Below are 19,242 nucleotides of genomic sequence, written 5' to 3'. Positions count from 1 at the left end.
GACAAAGTATAAAAAAAAAAAATATATATTTATATATCCCTGGGGATAGGGAAGAAAGAATACGGCCCACGTATCTCCTGCGTGTCGTAAAAGGCAACGAAGAGATGGAGAAGAAGGCTGGAAATCCTCCCTTACTGTATCACTTTCCAAACCAAGAGACAGAGGAAGGAACTACACGAGCTTTCCTTCCTCGAAGGCCCATTCATCTATTTCAGACGCTACTTCCCTTACGAGGGAAACAGCGAAGACGTACGAGAGTAAATGGGAGCTGCCGTGAAGATGCCAAATGCCTACTGCACGGCTCCCACTCACTCTTATGTCCATACATATAAACCCTATGTGGATAACGCTCAGCATCTTCCTCTAATTAAACACAATAACATACTTCCCTGTCATTACGATGTCGCCCTCACGACACAAATACCCACACTACCTTTACCTTTAATAGGGTAATGACCGAGTGAATTACCCAGTTCCGAAAGCGCGCGCAAAGCTATCGCCTTTGTTTACATCCGACTCCCCGTATGTAACTTGCTTTGAAGCGAGTCTGTGAAAAGGCGCCCTCCCGGGGCACGAGGATAAGCCGAGGCGACGAGCAAGGCTAGGATGAGACTTCGCGAGGCTAGACATAAAGATAGGCTGAGGCTGAATGAGGCTAGAATCTAACAAGGCCTGGTTGGAGGCAACACGAGGCTAGACATAAAGATAGGCTGAGGCTGAATGAGGCTAGAATCTAACAAGGCCTGGTTGGGGGCTACGCGAGGCTAGAAACAACGCTAGGTTGAATGAGGCTAGAATCTAACAAGGCCTGGTTGGGGGCTACGCGAGGCTAGAAACAACGCTAGGTTGAATGAGGCCTGAATCTAACAAGGCCTGGTTGGGGGCTACGCGAGGCTAGAAACAACGCTAGGTTGAATGAGGCTAGAAGCTAAGCCTGGTTGAGGCTACGCGAGGCTAGGAACAACGCTAGACTGAGGCTAAATGAGGGTAGAAGCAAACAAAACCGCGCGAGGCTGACGCTACGTAACGAGAGATCGGAGAGAGAAAAAAAAAAAAAAAAAGACTGTAATACCAAGATGGCCTGATATTCCGTTTCGGTCGCTGTCGAGAAAAAAATCACCTTGAAGTGATCTTGTTCGGAGTTGTCTGTCCACAACATCAACCCACCTTCACCCCGGCAGCAAGACAGGCTTACGTGACGGACAAGTGCGACCAGTTCCCGCTCCTCTTGTTAAAAGATTCGTGGCGACGAAAAAGATATCCCGAGCGCTCTCTCCTAACCTACTGGGGGAACGGTCGGAAATAAAGTTGTGCTTAAATACCCCATGCATTATAGAGCCGATAATAACGTGCTGCAGTACGAGACCAAAGTACTGGCCATGATGGAGAGCGCGAGACGAAGAAAAAAAGAAAGAATAAACGCAATAGAAAAAAATATAAAGAAAATGGTCGAGAAAGAGAACGGAGTCATCAGTATATCCGGGTAGACTTAAAAAAAAAAATACTACATGGATGATGTCTTAAGGTGGAGAGGAGGGATTATACCGTGAGGGGAGGCGCGGGGTGTGTTGGTTGGCTGGTGGCTTGTGATGCGCTACGGTCGTCCGAAAGAATTTACTCCAAGAGGTGGAAAGGTGCAGGTGTGTGTGTGTGTGTGTGTGTGTGTGTGTGTGTGTGTGTGTGTGTGTGTGATGGGGGGGAGGAGGGGGAGGCGAATGAAAACGACTAGCCTTCAGAGTAATGCCTATAGAGGGAGGGAAAACGGGATACAAGGCACTCCCCTAAGTGGTTTTCGATGCAATTAACAAACTGGATATTTGGTTATACAGTTCCATTTATACACGAAACAAATGGGAGAAATATGTGTTATATTCTCGTTTTCAAGGGGGACATGCCTCCCCTCCCAGCGAGCGATCCCTCTTCCCTCGGGTGTGTGTGTGTGTGTGTGTGTGTGTGTGTAGTGGAGACAATCAAACTTGAGGGTTAACAGTAAAAGAAAGAAAAAAAATATGAGAAGGCGCAATGGGAAGAGAGGGAGAGAGAGAGAGAGAGAGGGTTAAACTGCACCGAGTGTTAGAACAAATACAAAACCCATCACCTAAACCCGGTCCTATTTTAAATGGACGCCATGCGGGGGGGGGGGTTGCGAACTAACGGATGCCACCATTTCAGTTAAAACCCAACCCCCCCTCCCCTTCATCCTCCTCCCCACCCCCTCACCCACCCACCCCCCACCCCACCCACCCAGTTCCGAAACTCCCTCTCCCAGAAGGTTGCGTTTTGGCCTTTATACAAAGCTAATGTTACCATCACGCGATTCCTAAACAGGCGTGTGTGTGTGTGTGTGTGTGTGTGTGTGTGTGCTTGTGTGTGTGTGTGTGTGTGTGTGTGTGTGTGTGTGTGTGCGTGTGTGTGTGCGTGTGTGCGTGTGTGTGTGTGTGTGTGTGTGTGTGTGTGCGTGTGTGTGTGTGTGTGTGTGTGTGCGTGTGTGTGTGTGTGTGTGTGTGTGTGCGTGTGTGTGTGTGTGTGTGTGTGTGTGCGTGTGTGTGTGTGTGTGTTGACTCTCCCTACTTGAATATTCAACGGGGAACTGAAAGAGTGATCAGTGCATTCGTTAATGTACCTCCTAAGTGATTCTGGTTCGATGAATAATCAAATAAAACCTCACAAAGTCAAAGGCAAGTGTTCTGTTTTAACCGTTGTATTTCGTGTGTGTGTGTGTGTGTGTGTGTGTGTGTCTATTTCTGTACGATGAAAATCAACTCTAAATGGTTTATACAGTGTGTATGTTTGGACTGATAATAATAATAATAATAATAATAATAATAATAATAATAATAATAATAATGGTATAATGATGATAACAATCATAATAGAATAAATTCATTACCATAATCGCTGTTACCCGCGTTAGCGAGGTAGCGCCACTACGTGTACAGTACTGTTTTCAGCTTCTTTAACACGAAGGCACGACCCTGAGGCACGACCGTACGACCCTTCACCACTGTTCTACAACCCTTAAGCACAACCTCACAAACCCTTGAGCGTGTCGGTACGACCTTCTGACCACAACTGCATAACCCTTAAGAACAACTACCCGACCTGGTCATAACTCCGGATCGTGACATCGTGTTCAAGGGTTCCCTTCCTTCCTATACCCGTTGTTCAATGGCTCCCTTCCTTCCTATAAGCCGTTGTTCAAGGGTTCCCTTCCTTTCTATACCCGTTGTTCAATGGCTCCCTTCCTTCCTATAAGCCGTTGTTCAAGGGTTCCCTTCCTTCCTATACCCGTTGTTCAATGGCTCCCTTCCTTCCTATAAGCCGTTGTTCAAGGGTTCCCTTCCTTTCTATACCCGTTGTTCAAGGGCTCCCTTCCTTCCTATACCCGTTGTTTAAGGGCTCCCTTCCTTCCTATATCTGTTGCTCAAGGGCTTCCTTCCTTCCTTCTTTCCCATCTCCGTGCTCAAGGGTTCTGGGAAGGCTCCTTGCTCGGTCTACATTTGCGTTATGTGGTCATATAAAACAACGCAGTGGACCCAACCCTCTCCTCAAGTTACTATCCTCCCCATACAGGTCTCAATTTTGCCTCAAGAAAAAGAAAAAAAAATACCTTATGTTAACGCTCGGCTTATACGAATTAAAGTCTCAGAGTTTGTGACAACGGTGGCAGAAAGGAAAAAATATGGAATGCCTATCATTTACGAGTCTTGGTTTAATATCAGCAATATAGTTCTCTGTTCGAATCCCGTGGCAAAAACTGCTGTAGCCTCGGCGAAAGGCGAATTCATTTATAGTCATAATCAAAAGATGAACTACGTAAGGAACTAACTGTAGGAGTAGTAGATAGTCACTAGTAAGAGTAGTAGATAGTCCCCAGTTGGAGTAGTAGATAGTCCCCTCTACTCCCCAAGCCTCGCCCAAGACACCACCAGGGGTAGACGAAAGACCTGATTTTCATCACTTTGCAGAAATTTACAATGAACAAGAAGATCCTAATATCATAGTCGGAGATCTACAAACCTACCGGTATCTAAATGGGGAGAACCCCAATTCTCGTAGCTCCGGGTGTGGATTCGGCCTAAATTTGGCTTGATAAGTGACCTAATCCAATTAGTTGAGAAACTTACCCGCCACATGAATATATCAAGACTTAGTTCCAACTACAAATGTGAACCTCGTCAATAATGATGATGAAGTTGGAGGAAAAAAAACTTTAGTACAGGTGATCGACAAATTACTCGAGGTCGATTTTAACACTATCATATCATGTCGTTCAACATGATTAGTCATGGAAAAAAAATATCAGTTATTTTTCAAACGTGCAAATCTTCATGGTCTTCGCACTGCTCTTGATAATCAAACCTGGGATGATGATACGGTCGATGAAAATGACATAAACGTAGATTGGAAAAGCTTCAGTAAAACCTTCAAAGCAGCAGAGGGACCGTACATGCCAATGCACAGTATACGGTCTGTTACTACAATAGCTCATGTCTGAGAAATTTGCCCGATTTCTTTTATGATACAATCAACACGTAAGACGGAAGTAAAATAGTTGACATTATCTCTCTGACTTTCAAAACACTTTCGATAAGGTTCCGCATCAAGGATTATAAGATGAAAATGGGGGTTGTACTTCTGTGGCGAGGAAATTGGTTAACTGGCCGTAAACAAAGAGTTGCGAGTAATGGCCAAACCTCAGAATGGTTGGACGTAACAAGTGGAGTGCCACAGGGATAAGTCATGGGACCAATTCTCTTTCTCATATATATGAATGTTATTGCTGATGGGCTGAACTGCAAATTACCAAAGTCCGATGATGCAAAGATGGGAAATGAGTCTGCAAATGAGAGCTTGAACGTTTACGGCTGCAAACTATAAATGAATTGATGGACCGGGCTCAAAGATGGCAAATGAATCTTTGATATTGAAAAACGCAAAGTTTTACATACTGGTAGTAAAACGAAAGGACTAGCTACAATGTAAATTCAGTTGAACTGGAAGAGGTAAAGGAAGAAAAAAAAAGACAGCGTAATAATCTCTGGTGACCTAAAGCCAAGCAAGCAAGTATTGGACAGAAGCAGTGAAAAGAGTCAACTGAACAATATTCTTGAATTCTTAAGTAGGGCCTTCGAATCCAAGTCCAGCGGAGTCATCCTCTACACCCTTACCCAAAGATTCACTGTTCGTCCACATCTTGAACGCTGTGCTCAGCTTTGGTCACCCTTCCTGAAGAAAGACGAACAGAATGGAGAGAGAGAGAGTACAACGTCGAACTATCCAGAGGCTTCCAGAATGAGAGACAAAGCCTACCAGATCGGATTCACCGACTTGAATCTATTTAGCTCAGGAAAGAGAAGGTGTTAAGAGGTGATCAAATGCATGTATTCCAAATGATAAAAGGCTCGGATTTTATCTCGGATAATCTTTTGTACCATCAAGGTGCTGAAGACGTGATTCGTCCGATATAATTTGTAGTAATAGATACCAACTCGTGAACCAACGATTCACCTCGAATGGGACGAAGTACTTCTGTCTTCAAAAAGGGGTTGTTAACGTATGGAATGATTTGCCAAGTAGAGTGGTTGAGAGCAGTACTATAGATACATTGAAGAACAGGCTTGATGAATATTTGGCCTTCAAAGTCCACGTCTTGGTTTAAGAACAGACTTGATAAACATTGGCCTTCAAAGTCCACGTCTTGCTTTAAGAATAGACTTGATTCAAAATATTTGGCTTCAAAGTCCACGTCTTGTTATTATTTGCGCTTCCATAGTCACAATGATAGTAACAGGTAATTCATTCTGAGTCACATGTATACCTTGTAACTTGTACCACATTAACCTGTGAGTTTGTGATGTTATCTGCCACCATCACGTACAGCCTGGGAAAAGGACCCAAGTGGTCTGTTGCTGTATGAATTCCTCTATATTCCCATCTACGTGATCAAGGGTGACCTTCCTTCCCATCTCCATGCACAAGGGTTTCCCTTCCTTCCCATCCCCAAGCTTCAGGGCTTCCCTTCCTTCCCATCTCCATGCTCAAAGGCTTCCCTTCCCTTCCCATCTCCATGCTCAAAGGCTTCCCTTCCTTCCCATCTCCATGCTCAAAGGCTTCCCTTCCTTCCCATCTCCATGCTCAAAGGCTTCCCTTCCTTTCCATCTTCGTGATCAGAGGCTTCCCTTCCCATCTCCGTGCGATCAAAAGCTTCCCTTCCCTTCCCATCTCCATGCTCAAAGGCTTCCCTTCCCTTCCCTTCCCTTCCCATCTCCGTGTGATCCAAGGATAACCCTGTTACCTAGTCTGATATTTACAAGCTGGAGCCATTCAAACAGTCGGTCACCAACCTTTAAAATCATCGGCAACTGCAGAATTTAAACACCGGGGCATTTATAGCCCCACCAAGTTTCTGACGTCCAAGTTGGATCCGTTTTTTTTCCCGTGTTGTCTGGTTTATCTCCACCAGCGTAGAAAACGCGCGTCAAAATGTCTCCCCTTCTTTTGTGAATTGCGATCGGGTTTCCATAAATATCCCGGGGTTTATATAATAATAATAATAATAATAATAATAATAATAATAATAATAATAATAATAAAGAAATCGCTAAGGCTGTAAATTTACATATACATACCTAATGACTTTACCTACGTCTACCCTCAACTAGAATTAGCCCTTGAGCATCCTAAACTGCATCGTGCTCAAGGGTCGTACCCACGTGCTCAAGGGTCGTACCCATGTGCTCAAGGGTCGTACCCATGTGCTCAAGGGTCGTACCCACGTGCTCAAGGGTCGTACCCATGTGCTCAAGGGTCGTACCCATGTGCTCAAGGGTCGTACCCACGTACTCAAGGGTCGCACCCTCGTGCTCAAGGGTTGTACCCTCGTATTCAAGGGTCGTATCCACGTACTAAAGGGTCGTACCCTCGTACTCAAGGGTCGTACCCTCGTACTCAAGGGTCGTACCCACGTGCTCAAAGGTCGTACCCACGTACTCAAGGGTCGTACCCTCGTACTCTAGGGTTGTAACACCTTGCTCTAGGGTCGTAACACCTTGCTCTAGGGTCGTAACGCCTTGCTCCAAGGTCATAACGCCTTGCTCCAAGGTCGTAACACCTTGCTCTAGGGTCGTAACGCCGTGCTCAAAGGTCGCAACACCGTGCTCGGTCTTTGACCTAACCAGCATACGACACATGAAGGTCAGACCTTACAGGGTATCCCTTGAACGACCCTCTTAAAAGCAGCACACACAAACCCATAAGGTTCAGCAAACTCTCCAAGATACAGTGAGTGTGGTCAAGTACCACACCACACTCAGGGCGGGGTATCACTCACCAGGCTGACAAGCTTAATATTAAGGTCACCAGCTGATGGTGTATATATATATATATATAAAGGTCAGCACCTTTTTAAAGTACCCTTTAAAGAGCGGGCGATGGACAGGGTGGGCCCCAACCCTTAAAAGTTAGCCTTAACTGAACGCGACGATTCTACTTAGTAAGGTCCACCCCCTAAAAACCAGTTCATGACCAGACCTTTCCACCACCTCCTCCTCCTCCTCCTCCCTCAAACCCCTCACTCCCTTAAACTATCCCTTAAAGCTAAATAGTTCCTTCCACAAGAGACTGGCGACACACAATGAGGTCAACACCAAAAGCTGGCGATGATGCGTTAAGGTCAACACCAACACCTAAAGCCCTTAGCGATACACCGAGGTCAGCCTCCTCCTCCTCCTCCACCCTGGGATTCGCCTCAACCACCCACCCTCCCCAAACCATGGATGGGTCCAGCCACTGCCACGTACAACTCCCACAGGTGCGCGAAGTACCCTATTTTGTTAAGACTCCTCCTCGTGTACACCCACACCCACACCGAAGCCACTGACTCTTGGGAATACAGAACGTGGATACAGTATTTCTTGTAACGTGAAGATCATTTCTGAAATCGAGTCTTTGACACAGTTCGATGGATATCCATCAACTGTACACTTGATACACACTTCAATTTCAACGAATTCAACTCTTATCGACTGGCAACACACCGACTTTTCATAAAACCCCTTCCCACACCATTGCAGACGACTGGATAACTTCAGTGGGTGTCTATTGCAAACGAGACTATAAACAATCAAACCAACACTGGACCAAAGCAGAAACAAGTGCAGTTCATTCGATCAAACGAAAAATTCCGACGATTCTTCTGTACAAAAATGTTTCTATCTTTTTATGAGAGGATTTATAAACGATTCAGTACGCAATACTATCACTTGAGAGAGTTTGGTGCCAAAGTTATGCTTAATGATTAATATGTTACTCTCTATCAGTTCCATTAGAGTACCTGTAATCTACCTCGTTCCATTTCACTGTACCTGTAACGTACCCACCTCCCTCACCCATGTAACCAGAGTACTCAATATCAGTTCCATTTCACTGTACCTGTAACCTCCCCTAATATACTGATGTAACCTTCCCTCCAGCCAAGTGTGTACATACATACTCAAGTCTTCGGCCTCCTGTAGCTGCTACATCCATGTCTCACACGAGTAGAGACGCATCGTCGGCGTAGAGCACTCATACCTACACGTGATGGCTGCTTGGTTAACGCAATCTCCAACGTACGCCAAGATACATAGGAGCGTACGTGATGGCTGCTTGGCAAACGCAATCTCCAACATACCTCAAGATATAGGAGCGTACGTGATGGCTACTTGGTTAACGTTATCTCCAACACACGCCAAGATACATAGGAGCGTACGTGATGGCTGCTTGGCAAACGCAATCTCCAACATACGCCAAGACACACAGAGCGTAAATACACACCACCACACCACAAACTACGCTACATTCACTTAAGACAAATTACCCAGTTCCGTCATATGCCAGTTTACCGGCGGAGAGACGTAGCTACAACTGGTCTCGCTAGCCAAGGCCCTCCAAGGTTCGCGGGCTTTTTTTCCCCCTTGATGGCTTGGGTCGAACATATTTTTTTTCCCAGGTCCAGCGCGACGACGGGGACGCCCGCGTCATTCCCTCTGTACCCGGCGGCGTAACCCAGGCGTAACCCCAGCCTGATACAACCCCTGGGGTTGGAGCCAGGTACGTGCGTCACTCAAATTCAAGCAGAACCCGAGCGACGTAAATCTTATATATAGACGTGCGACACGCGAGTATATTGCTCATTACACACGGTGAATCGAGTGGTCAAAACACAGGTGTTTTGTACCCTCACCAACACCTGTGATATATCTAGTGTTCACACACACGCACGTCTGTGGTCTTCCCAAACTTTCCGTATTGCTTCCTCCTTTTCATGTATACAAGTGGGACGATCCTGGTGAACGCGCGAGACCATACCAAGCATCCAGACCCTGTGACAGACCGCTGAGGTAGTCTACAGCTGACCACTAACACTGGGATCATCCTAAATACACCCTTACAGGGAGATTGTCCAACCCCGTAACCATATTAGCTTTCGCTGCACACCTGCTCACGCGACACATCATATATCCCAGAGCCGAAATACATAATCGGCACGCATTTGACATCTTGTCGTCACCTGTAATGAAACCCAACACCAAAACCCTTCCATTACTAACAGGTAACTCATCTACAAGTTGAGAGCCAATGGTTGTGAAGAGGTTATGAAAGCGCCACTGTAAACTTAGTCATAACACCCGAGGCATTATTATCAACACCGAGATCAAACGATTATGGCCTCAAGTAGATGACGAAGCAAGACTTATTATGGCCCGCCATTATTAAATCCCCATAATGACCAGCTTTTTTGGATTCTATGCTTCCCGTAGTCAACCGGATTAAAATCACATCATCTGATTTTAATCCGCTTGATCTCCAGTCTTTTTCTGTCCTAGTTGGGAAAAACATGAATGATGACTTCAGATCAGTTTTAAAATTTCACCAGCCATCCAGGGTTCTCTGTGACCAGTTTGAGTTGGACTTCTCAAAATGACCCCAAATGAATTCAATACACACGAAGATTTTTGCGATAAATATCAACCATGTTCCAACGACATCAGTTCAAGATATTAAGTCTAACCAATATTAAGTCTAACCAATAGTAAGTCTAACCAATAGTAAGTCTAACCAATTACCATCACTCACATCTTGTACGGTTATTCTCGCCTTCAGTGCTTCAACGAACGAGTGTGTGCAGTACCGAACCTATCAAACTGCCATTGGAGTTTCTCATCGAAGCCTGCCACCAGAGAATATCATCTACAAACAGTAACCGATGTGTTCCTTCCTATTACTTACCTCCCTCACCCCACAATGCCCAATCTCCCACTTCCAGCATACTGTAACCTATCACCTGGCTGGAACCACTCCCACTCCTCTCTTCTCACTCGTCCATTTAGTAACATCCAAGTTACCCCATGTTTTCGAAACACTTTCATCAAGGTATTTTTTCATATGCTTTTTCCTAGATCCGTACGTCCCACATACATACCACTCATCTAATCTTAACATGACTTCTTGAAAGCAAACACCTGATCTACTATCTTCTACCTCCTCTGGAACCACATCGCCCCTAATCAGCTGCTCTGTGCATGCCACCACCCTTGTCCACCCCACGTCACTAGACGTACACTCCACACAGTCCTCAAGGACCTTACCTTGGGTATGCTACTTCGAGCCACCTGACAACCAACCAACAACACCTCCATCTCCTTTCTTAAGGAACTCTACTGTAATCCCATCCACTCTCAACACTTTACCACATAATCAAGGGCAAGTCCCTTCTCTTTTTATCACCCCATTCGCCACGACTCTTACTCCATATTCCGCCTAAAAATACGCTGTCCATCATCATCTTTTTTACATGTCCTCTGTCTCGTATAACTTCCTCATCCGCAATTCTCTCTGTTGCCTCCATCTGTCCTGTTGTTCTCGTTAAATTATTCACCATCTTAAAACTATTATTCTCTCTTCAGTTCATATTACTCTTTCCCTGTCTCTCATCTGCCCACCTTTTTTTTTCAGCTCTCATACCTATCTCTTCACCCGGAGTCTTCTGTTGTACTCCTCCCAGTCACACGCACTACTTCCCTGCATGTACCGCCTAAAACACCTCCCTTATAGCCTCTTTCAGTGCAACTTAACTTCCCCATTCTAACACTTTTTTACAACTAAGTCCTCACATGCTCACACGTATTCCCCAGTAAGAGGGTTAACCCACAAAAAGCATCTTAAAATAGTAAGCAATTACCCCTCAACAGATATAAACATCCAGAACTGTTCATTAAACTAATTCCTGAGAGAGAGAGAGAGAGAGAGAGAGAGAGAGAGAGAGAGAGAGAGAGAGAGAGAGAGAGAGAGAGAGAGAAATGTAGGATTCTCTCATGAAAAGATTTTCATCACTGTCCCCTTCACTGCCATATATGTACGTATGGTCTTACCACACAAGCCAAACTTCACAGCAAGACTCATAGTGAATTCAGTGGGCTCAATCACATATAAATTATCAAAATGGTCAGTATTTTCCTTCATTAAGGCAAGAAGTACCTGCGGGGTGTGTGTGCGAGGGAGCAGCGCCGGCAGGAGGTTCTCTTGCGCTACTGGAGGTGGTGCGTAGGGCGGAACGTTGGGGCCGGCCCCCCTAGGGAGGGCCTCCTGGCTGTGCCCCCAGAGAAGCCGGTCCAAAGCCGCCGCCGCCTCTGATAAGGACATGCCACGGACCACCTGAAGGGGGAGAAGGAGAGTAGACGTTAAGACAGGACGAGTAGGTGAGTGTGTACGAGTAGGTGAGTGTGTACGAGTAGGTAAGTGTGCACGAGTAGGTGAGTATACACGAATAGGCGAGTGTGTAAGAGTAGGCGAGTGTGTACGAGTAGGCGAGACTGTATGGGCGATACTTGAAGGGAAGGAGTGCGAAAACTGGGAGGTCTCCATGAGAAAGCGGCAGGAGTCCAAGAGGAAAGAGCAGAGCCTGAGAAAGAGGACAAATGAGATTTAGAGCGAGTGGGTATCGAAGATATTCAGGGAAAACACGAAAACATTTGGAAAGTGACCAGTGCTAGGAGAACAAGAGAACAAACAAGAGCATCGATGAAGAGAACAGACGGGGAAGCGGTAGCGCAAAGCCTCTAAGATTCTGTGATGCTCCGAGTATTTTGAGGGACTGTTGAATGTGGCTGGTATGGGGAGTTTTGAACATGGAGGTATGCGAAGCGAGAGACATAGCGAGTGGTTTGGTAAGAAGAGATAGGGTTAGTGAAAATCTTGCTCAAGATAATGTATGGGAATGTTGTCAAGAGTGGACGGGATTGCACCTGAATTTCTTAAGAAAAGGGGGTGACTGTGTTGTTGATTTAGAAGAATTTTAATGTATGCATGATAAGGTGCCTGAGGATTGGCGGAGTATAGTACCACTTAATAAAGACAATTTAGACATAAGTGACTGTTCGAAATACAGTTTATCAAGTACAACTGGTAAGTTGCATGGGAAGGTACTGAATGAGAAGGTGGTTGCATGAAAAGTGCTTTTATATACCTAGGAGAAGTCGTGGCAGCGGACGGAGCCATGGGAGCTGAGGTAAGCCACAGGGTGGGAAAGGGGGCGAAGGTTCTGAGTGCAATTTAGGACCATGTGGAAAGAGAGAGATCGCTGTCAGACGGTATGGTAAACCCGACGGAACTGTTTGGATGCGAGACATAGACCAGATGAAAAAATAGCAAAGTGTGATTTGCTGGAAGCAAAATGCTTGAGAACAATATGTCAAGATAAGAGACAGGTATAGTAGTAGTACGTAGCGGTATATATGAGAAAGATGAAGAGGGTGTGCTGAAATGATTTGGATATAAAGGGGATGAGTGAGGAGAGGCAGACTAAAAGGGTACATGTGTACGGAAATGGAGGGAACAAGGAGAGAAAGAAAACAGTACGACATAGAAGGACGGAGCGAAATTTGCTTTGAACGCTCAGTGCCTGAACATGCATGAAGGTGTGCTGCGTGCATTGGATAGAGCGAATTGAGCGATGAGGTGTGTAGGGAGGAACGTGCTGTCATATTCAGCTAAACCAGGGCATACGAAGCGGTCAGGGGAAACCATAAAAAGGTCTGTGGGGCTTGGTTATGGTTATGAGGCTGTGGTTTCGGTGCATTACACATGACAGCCAGAAATAGACGAGAGTGAATGAGACCAATTCTTCGTCTGTTCCTGACGCTACCTTGATAAGCAGGAAAGAGAGATCGAGCGTGAAGTATACAAAGAGGCGGCCCTAAGGGTCGCTTGAAGGTTTGAGAACTACTAATGTATATTTCATCTAAATTTCTCTCGACTCTATACATGAAGCTACAATGAAAGTGTGAATAAATGTACCGTAATAAGTTCCCTGTTGTTAATTCATGTTACAACCAGGCACCCGTTGTAGTACATTCTGGCGGTCCTCCAAACTCAGAAGCCCAGGCAGTTACCCTATTTGCCCCCCCCCCCCCCAAACCACCCCCACCCCCACCACACACCTCCTTGCAAGGTCGCCACTGCTTGTGTGTGATTACAATTTGCGTTACGGGGAGAGAAAAGTTTTACACTCGTGAGTGTGGGAAGTAAGTACATATATCCACTGTGACCAGTGACTTTCCTAACGCCACCCTTAACAATCCACAACTATCCCTGATCTGTTAAAAAAAATGGAAAAGTTTTGCGAGAAAAAATTTCCCATCCAGAACACGCACCATCACCACCTTGTCCCATTGTGTAACCCCATCTGTACTTAAGAAACTTAAAAGTACTTTGAAGATCCGGTAAAAAAAAAAAAAGAGGGTCAAATATACCGGAATTCGTACCAATATGAGAAACCAAAATCAAAAGCTAACTTAGAATAACAGGTTTAGTCTGAAGTAAACTAAATGACCGTTACTTTACATCATTTAGGGTGAAACAAGAGGGCTGCATCGGCATGCCATAACTCGTGGAATCGTGGCACGGGGAGAAGAGAAGGGGGTTGGAATTCCTGAGAATAACGACGCTCGTAAACTTCCGTTTAAAGCATTAGGACTGAACCGGTATCGCTCGTGGGGGGGAGGGAGGAATGGATGGATGCAACCCCACCACGACGCTCTCGTCCCTCACCGATGCCGGCGCGTACATCACAAGTGATATCGCTGTGATTCTCCTGCACATGCATGGACTCCCTCCTCCAAGGTGTAAGGGAACATACCATAGACCAACCCGCCCGTCGGTCCTGCCAGAGGATGGGAGATAAAACATTAATGATGCAAGAAGCACTTTGGCGCATTTTTGTTTTTTCTCGCGGCCAGAGTGGGCAAAGCTCTGGAAAGCAAGCTGCCATAGTATATGAAACATGGCGAACGCAACGCTACCAAAATTCCCACTTTGAAAATTATTGTACGCGCACGTAAACAATTTTTTTTTTTAAAGAACTCTACAAAAATAATTAACATGCATACTTTCCGATACGACAGTCACAAATTAAACACGAGTATGGATTGATTATTTAAGAACTTAAAAAGAGACTGCTCCCTAGTCCGACTACAGTATCCAAGCCTAGCGTAAATGGAACAAAACAAGGAGAGGTGTTGTTGGCTTATCTTCGATGAACTTACTCTCATTTTTCAATGAAAAAATTAATAATAATTAGTTTTTTCCTAACATATCTGTTAATTGGCAATAATTGCAACAGTATCGCTCTAGAGCAGGAAAATTCATGAAAAGTTAATTGGCGAAACGAAAGCATACATTAGTTACGAAATGTGGTCCAGGATTTTCAAAACTGAATTAACGGGAAAAAATCAAATGAAAAAAAAATTTCCCTTAAAGTATACATCAGTTTAGCACGTCCACCATCGACACCAGTACAACCACTGTTCCACCAGTACCAACCAACACGTCTTCCACCCACTACGACACGCCAGTACCATCTTATCATTATCACCACCAACACCAACCACTAGAACCACTACCACCACTACCTGCCACCACTATCATACGCCACTACCACCAACCACACCACAGCACCCACTTCAAACCACACACCAGCATCATTACTACCACCCTCTATTACCCCTTAACCATTAACCTTCTATAAAGGTCCGATACAGAGAGTCAAAATTAAATTAAAACTCGGGGGAAATTACATGTAACCTAAGGCCCACTGACGTATCTAGGAAGAACCAAGTGACTATGACCACTTAAACCTATACCCTTCCTCAGCCAGAGTCAAATGGCTCTGTCGTCTGCTGCTGCTCCACCACCAAGGGAAGACACCGTTTCGTAGATGGCTCTGAACTTCCGCATTACGACGCCATATAATTGACGACTTACTGGGTAGATATGTGTTTCGCGTACTGTAACACGATATCACACGGCGTCAAGCCAAAATAAATATGTATATATATGGATCGTCTAGCAGCTTTTGGTAGTCATTCGTTTACCGAGTTGATTTCACATTTTCTGGGGACTTTCACGACGATTTTTAAAATAAACCAACACATTTTTAAGGAACTTTCATCAATGTTACTCTACAACACACAAGGAAACAACCTCTGATCTGAAAGATGGCAGCGTTTCCACTCCATGGCACCAGCAGTCAAGTCCCTACGTCTGAACCACCTCCTCCTCCTCCTCCTTCCTCCATGTTTACACATTTCCCTGACGCCCTGGGACGCCAGTGTCCCGCGTGTACGTAAACATCCTAGATATTATAAGTCCCATGGTCAAGTACGTACCTGGGCCAAGTTGGATCGGTGTCCGTGACGGCGTGGTAGCAAGTGGGGTAGCCTATCCCAGCAGGAGTTGGTGGGTAAACAATACGAGTCAGCTGCACGGGCACTGAGGGCTGTTGTAGTTTCCCACTCGGCCGCTAGGGTTTACTGATGGGGGTACAGGGACTTACACAGCCTACTGTGTTAAGGATATTATCTGATAGGGGGAAAGAAGTGGGTGGTATTCTTATATCTGCCTATCCATCTATCAATATCTATAGTCCGTTCGATAATATAGAAAAAATATCAGGGTTGGAGAACTATGTGATACGGACGAAAAAGCTGTTGTTAGTGAGGCAATGATGATAAATTCTTATTTTCAGTAAATCCTTCCGTAAATGTTATAACTTGAAACATTAGTCATCAATCATTATAGTAATTTCCATCATATCACGAAATTTAAGACGATACGAGCAAGTTCAACTATAAACATTGCAATAATACGCATCATGAAATAAATGTATATAGTTTACCTAATTGTAATTATGATCCATGTTGATACATAACCCCATACTCCCAGCATTACTGCAATTATCCATAAGATTATTAGATATTCATTGTCAATGAAAATTCTGAAACTGAACTAGCTTCAGATATCCGAAGCGTTTCAATACCTGAATACTTTGAAATGTGAAATACACTCTTATGAAATCTTTATATATATATATATATATATATATATATATATATATATATATATATATATATATATATATATATATATATATATATCCCTTGGAACAAACAGCGTGAACATATAAATTACAAATAAAATCATTATCGAAATATTGCGTAATACACAAAGGAATAAGTTTCGAAAATGTCAATATATCTAAACAGACGAGGCAAATTTCGCGAACTTACACCCGTAGTTAGGGCAGTGACTGAAAATATCAGAAAATAAACTAAAAATCCATCATAGAATTTTGATATTTACAGCAGTATTGTTCAGTAGAAAAGAACGTGCTTTTTTTCACACAGGTGTACTACCTTCCAGCAATACTAAGCTCAAAACAGATTTTCAACAGATAATTGGAAATAGAGGTATGTATTCACATCTGACTCCGTCCAATGTCCTCTGTTGGGCGATTAACATACAAAATGTTGTCTTACATCTGGCACATTACATTTAAGGAGCCAAGAGCCATTTTATTCGTCTTCCTAACTTCCATATACATAATTACTGTGAGTGGTCGATCGCCAGTGACTTTTCCAAACCCTCTCCTAGAAAATTAGAAGTGAAAAAATTAGCAATTTCTTAGGAGGAATCTATCTACTACCGTTAAAGAATATATAATGATGGATCGGTTACACTGCTTGCACTATCTTCGGCTCAAAACATAAATGTGATTGTTTTGTCACAAAAAAAAAAACGATTTATTGTGATTATCATTATTATCATTATCATTTCATTATTATCATTATTATTACTATTATCATTATTATCATTATTGTTATTTACGTGTTACGCCACCTACGTATTAATGCCCATATGTTTATGTATGTAGATGTGAATGTGGGTGGGTTGGGCCATTCCTCGTCGTTTCCCTGCGCTACCTCGCTAACGCGGGAGACGGCGTTTAAGTATAATAGAAAAAAGTCATGTTTATATATATATATATATATATATATATATATATATATATATATATTAGAAATCATATCAGTGAATTTTACCATACCATATTTAATATATTTCCAGAATTCTTATAAAAGTCAAAACTGTTATTACGTGACATTCTCAACATAAATTCCGTTGACATGACGATTTTGGAAATTGCTAGATCCTCTCTCTCTCTCTCTCTCTCTCTCTCTCTCTCTCTCTCTCTCTCTCTCTCTCTCTCTCTCTCTCTCTCTCTCTCTCATGCAACTTCTTAAAGTGACACTGCTGCAGAATTTCAAGGAATAACATAACAAAAACTTTCTGAGTAACATACACATGATCATATTTAATTTAACCATTCCACATATGCACTATCTTTTTTTTTTCAAGTCTCTTATATGTCGACTACTTCACTGATCCGATAACACCGTTAGGCGTCTATGAAATTAAAAGCATCACAATCTTAAAGAACCTCTTCTGACCAGAGAGAAAGGAATTGTGGGAGAGCTTAATTATCATCCTTTGTCCAACGATGAATTTGGAGAGCAAAAGGATCGACTCCCAAAGCGCGTCACAATATAGACCCTGGCCTCCCAACGCCAACGCAGATTCCATAATTCCACTGAACCAGGTTCGAATTCCCTTTGTGGTTTGATTTGATGACATGTAATTTCACTTCATGATTTGATTTCACCTCATGGGGGACGTTAAATTGACCGCTTTATCTCTTTTTGTTTTTTAAAGTCCTTTATAGATTATGATAATTCATGACACAGAGTTGTTCATCTATAAACTTCATCTTTATAATATTATTTGGAAAGGGGGGAGAAAATATAGCTAATATGTTGTAGTTTTCAAGTAAATAATAATAATTAGATATAACAGGAAAGGAATATTTATTTCTACATCTATATCCTATTAAATATGCATTACTATATAGCTTCTATACACTGATTGGTAACACTACATTGCTTCTATAGAATGATTAGTAACACTATATTGCTTCTATTCACTGATTAGTAGCACTATATTGCTTCTGTACAGAGACTAGTAGCACCATATTGTTTCTATACACTGATTAGAAGCACTATATCGCTTCTATACAATGATTAGTAGCAATATATCGCTTCTATACACTGATTAGTAGCACTATATTGCTTCTGTACAATGATTAGTAGCACTATATTGCTTCTATACACCGATTAGAAGCACTATATTGCTTCTACACACTGATTAGTAGCACTATATTGCTTCTACACACTGATTAGTAGCACTATATTGCTTCTATACACTGATTAGTAGCACTATATTGCTTCTATACACTGATTAGAAGCACTATATTGCTTCTATACACTGATTAGTAGCACTATATTGCTTCTACACACTGATTAGTAGCACTATATTGCTTCTATACACTGATTAGTAGCACTATATTGCTTCTGTACAATGATCAGTAGCACTATATTGCTTCTATACACCGATTAGAAGCACTATATTGCTTCTACACACTGATTAGTAGCACTATATTGCTTCTGTACAATGATTAGTAGCACTATATTGCTTCTATACACCGATTAGAAGCACTATATTGCTTCTACACACTGATTAGTAGCACTATATTGCTTCTACACACTGATTAGTAGCACTATATTGCTTCTATACACTGATTAGTAGCACTATATTGCTTCTATACACTGATTAGTAGCACTATATTGCTTCTATACACCGATTAGAAGCACTATATTGCTTCTATACACCGATTAGTAGCCCTTACATTCGCTGCCCCCAAGAGACAAAGGCTAGTGCGCTTCGTGAGGGAGTTCCAAGCGACAGTATAGACGACTGCAGCGGAGCTAGGCGGTCGGGTGGGGCCCACCTTAACGTAGAAAATCACTG

The 19,242-nt window shown here is 43.3% G+C and overlaps 1 protein-coding gene across 1 annotated transcript in view; it reads right to left on the bottom strand.

The window, feature by feature from the left end:
- LOC139755827 (uncharacterized) overlaps positions 1-15,835 on the bottom strand; it is a 28,042-nt gene extending 12,207 nt beyond the window's left edge. Inside the window, exons 1-2 of the mRNA XM_071674432.1 lie at positions 15,708-15,835; positions 11,521-11,697 (exon numbers count right to left, since the gene is read on the bottom strand). Coding sequence (XP_071530533.1) covers positions 11,521-11,685 — 165 coding nt within the window. The 5' untranslated portion in view covers positions 11,686-11,697; positions 15,708-15,835. The remainder of the gene's footprint in view (positions 1-11,520; positions 11,698-15,707) is intronic.
- Between the last annotated feature and the right edge of the window lie 3,407 nt (positions 15,836-19,242).

The sequence above is a fragment of the Panulirus ornatus genome, chromosome 20 (assembly GCF_036320965.1).
Source record: "Panulirus ornatus isolate Po-2019 chromosome 20, ASM3632096v1, whole genome shotgun sequence".
Lineage (NCBI taxonomy): Eukaryota > Metazoa > Arthropoda > Malacostraca > Decapoda > Palinuridae > Panulirus > Panulirus ornatus.
This window is presented reverse-complemented; position numbering and strand designations above follow the sequence as displayed.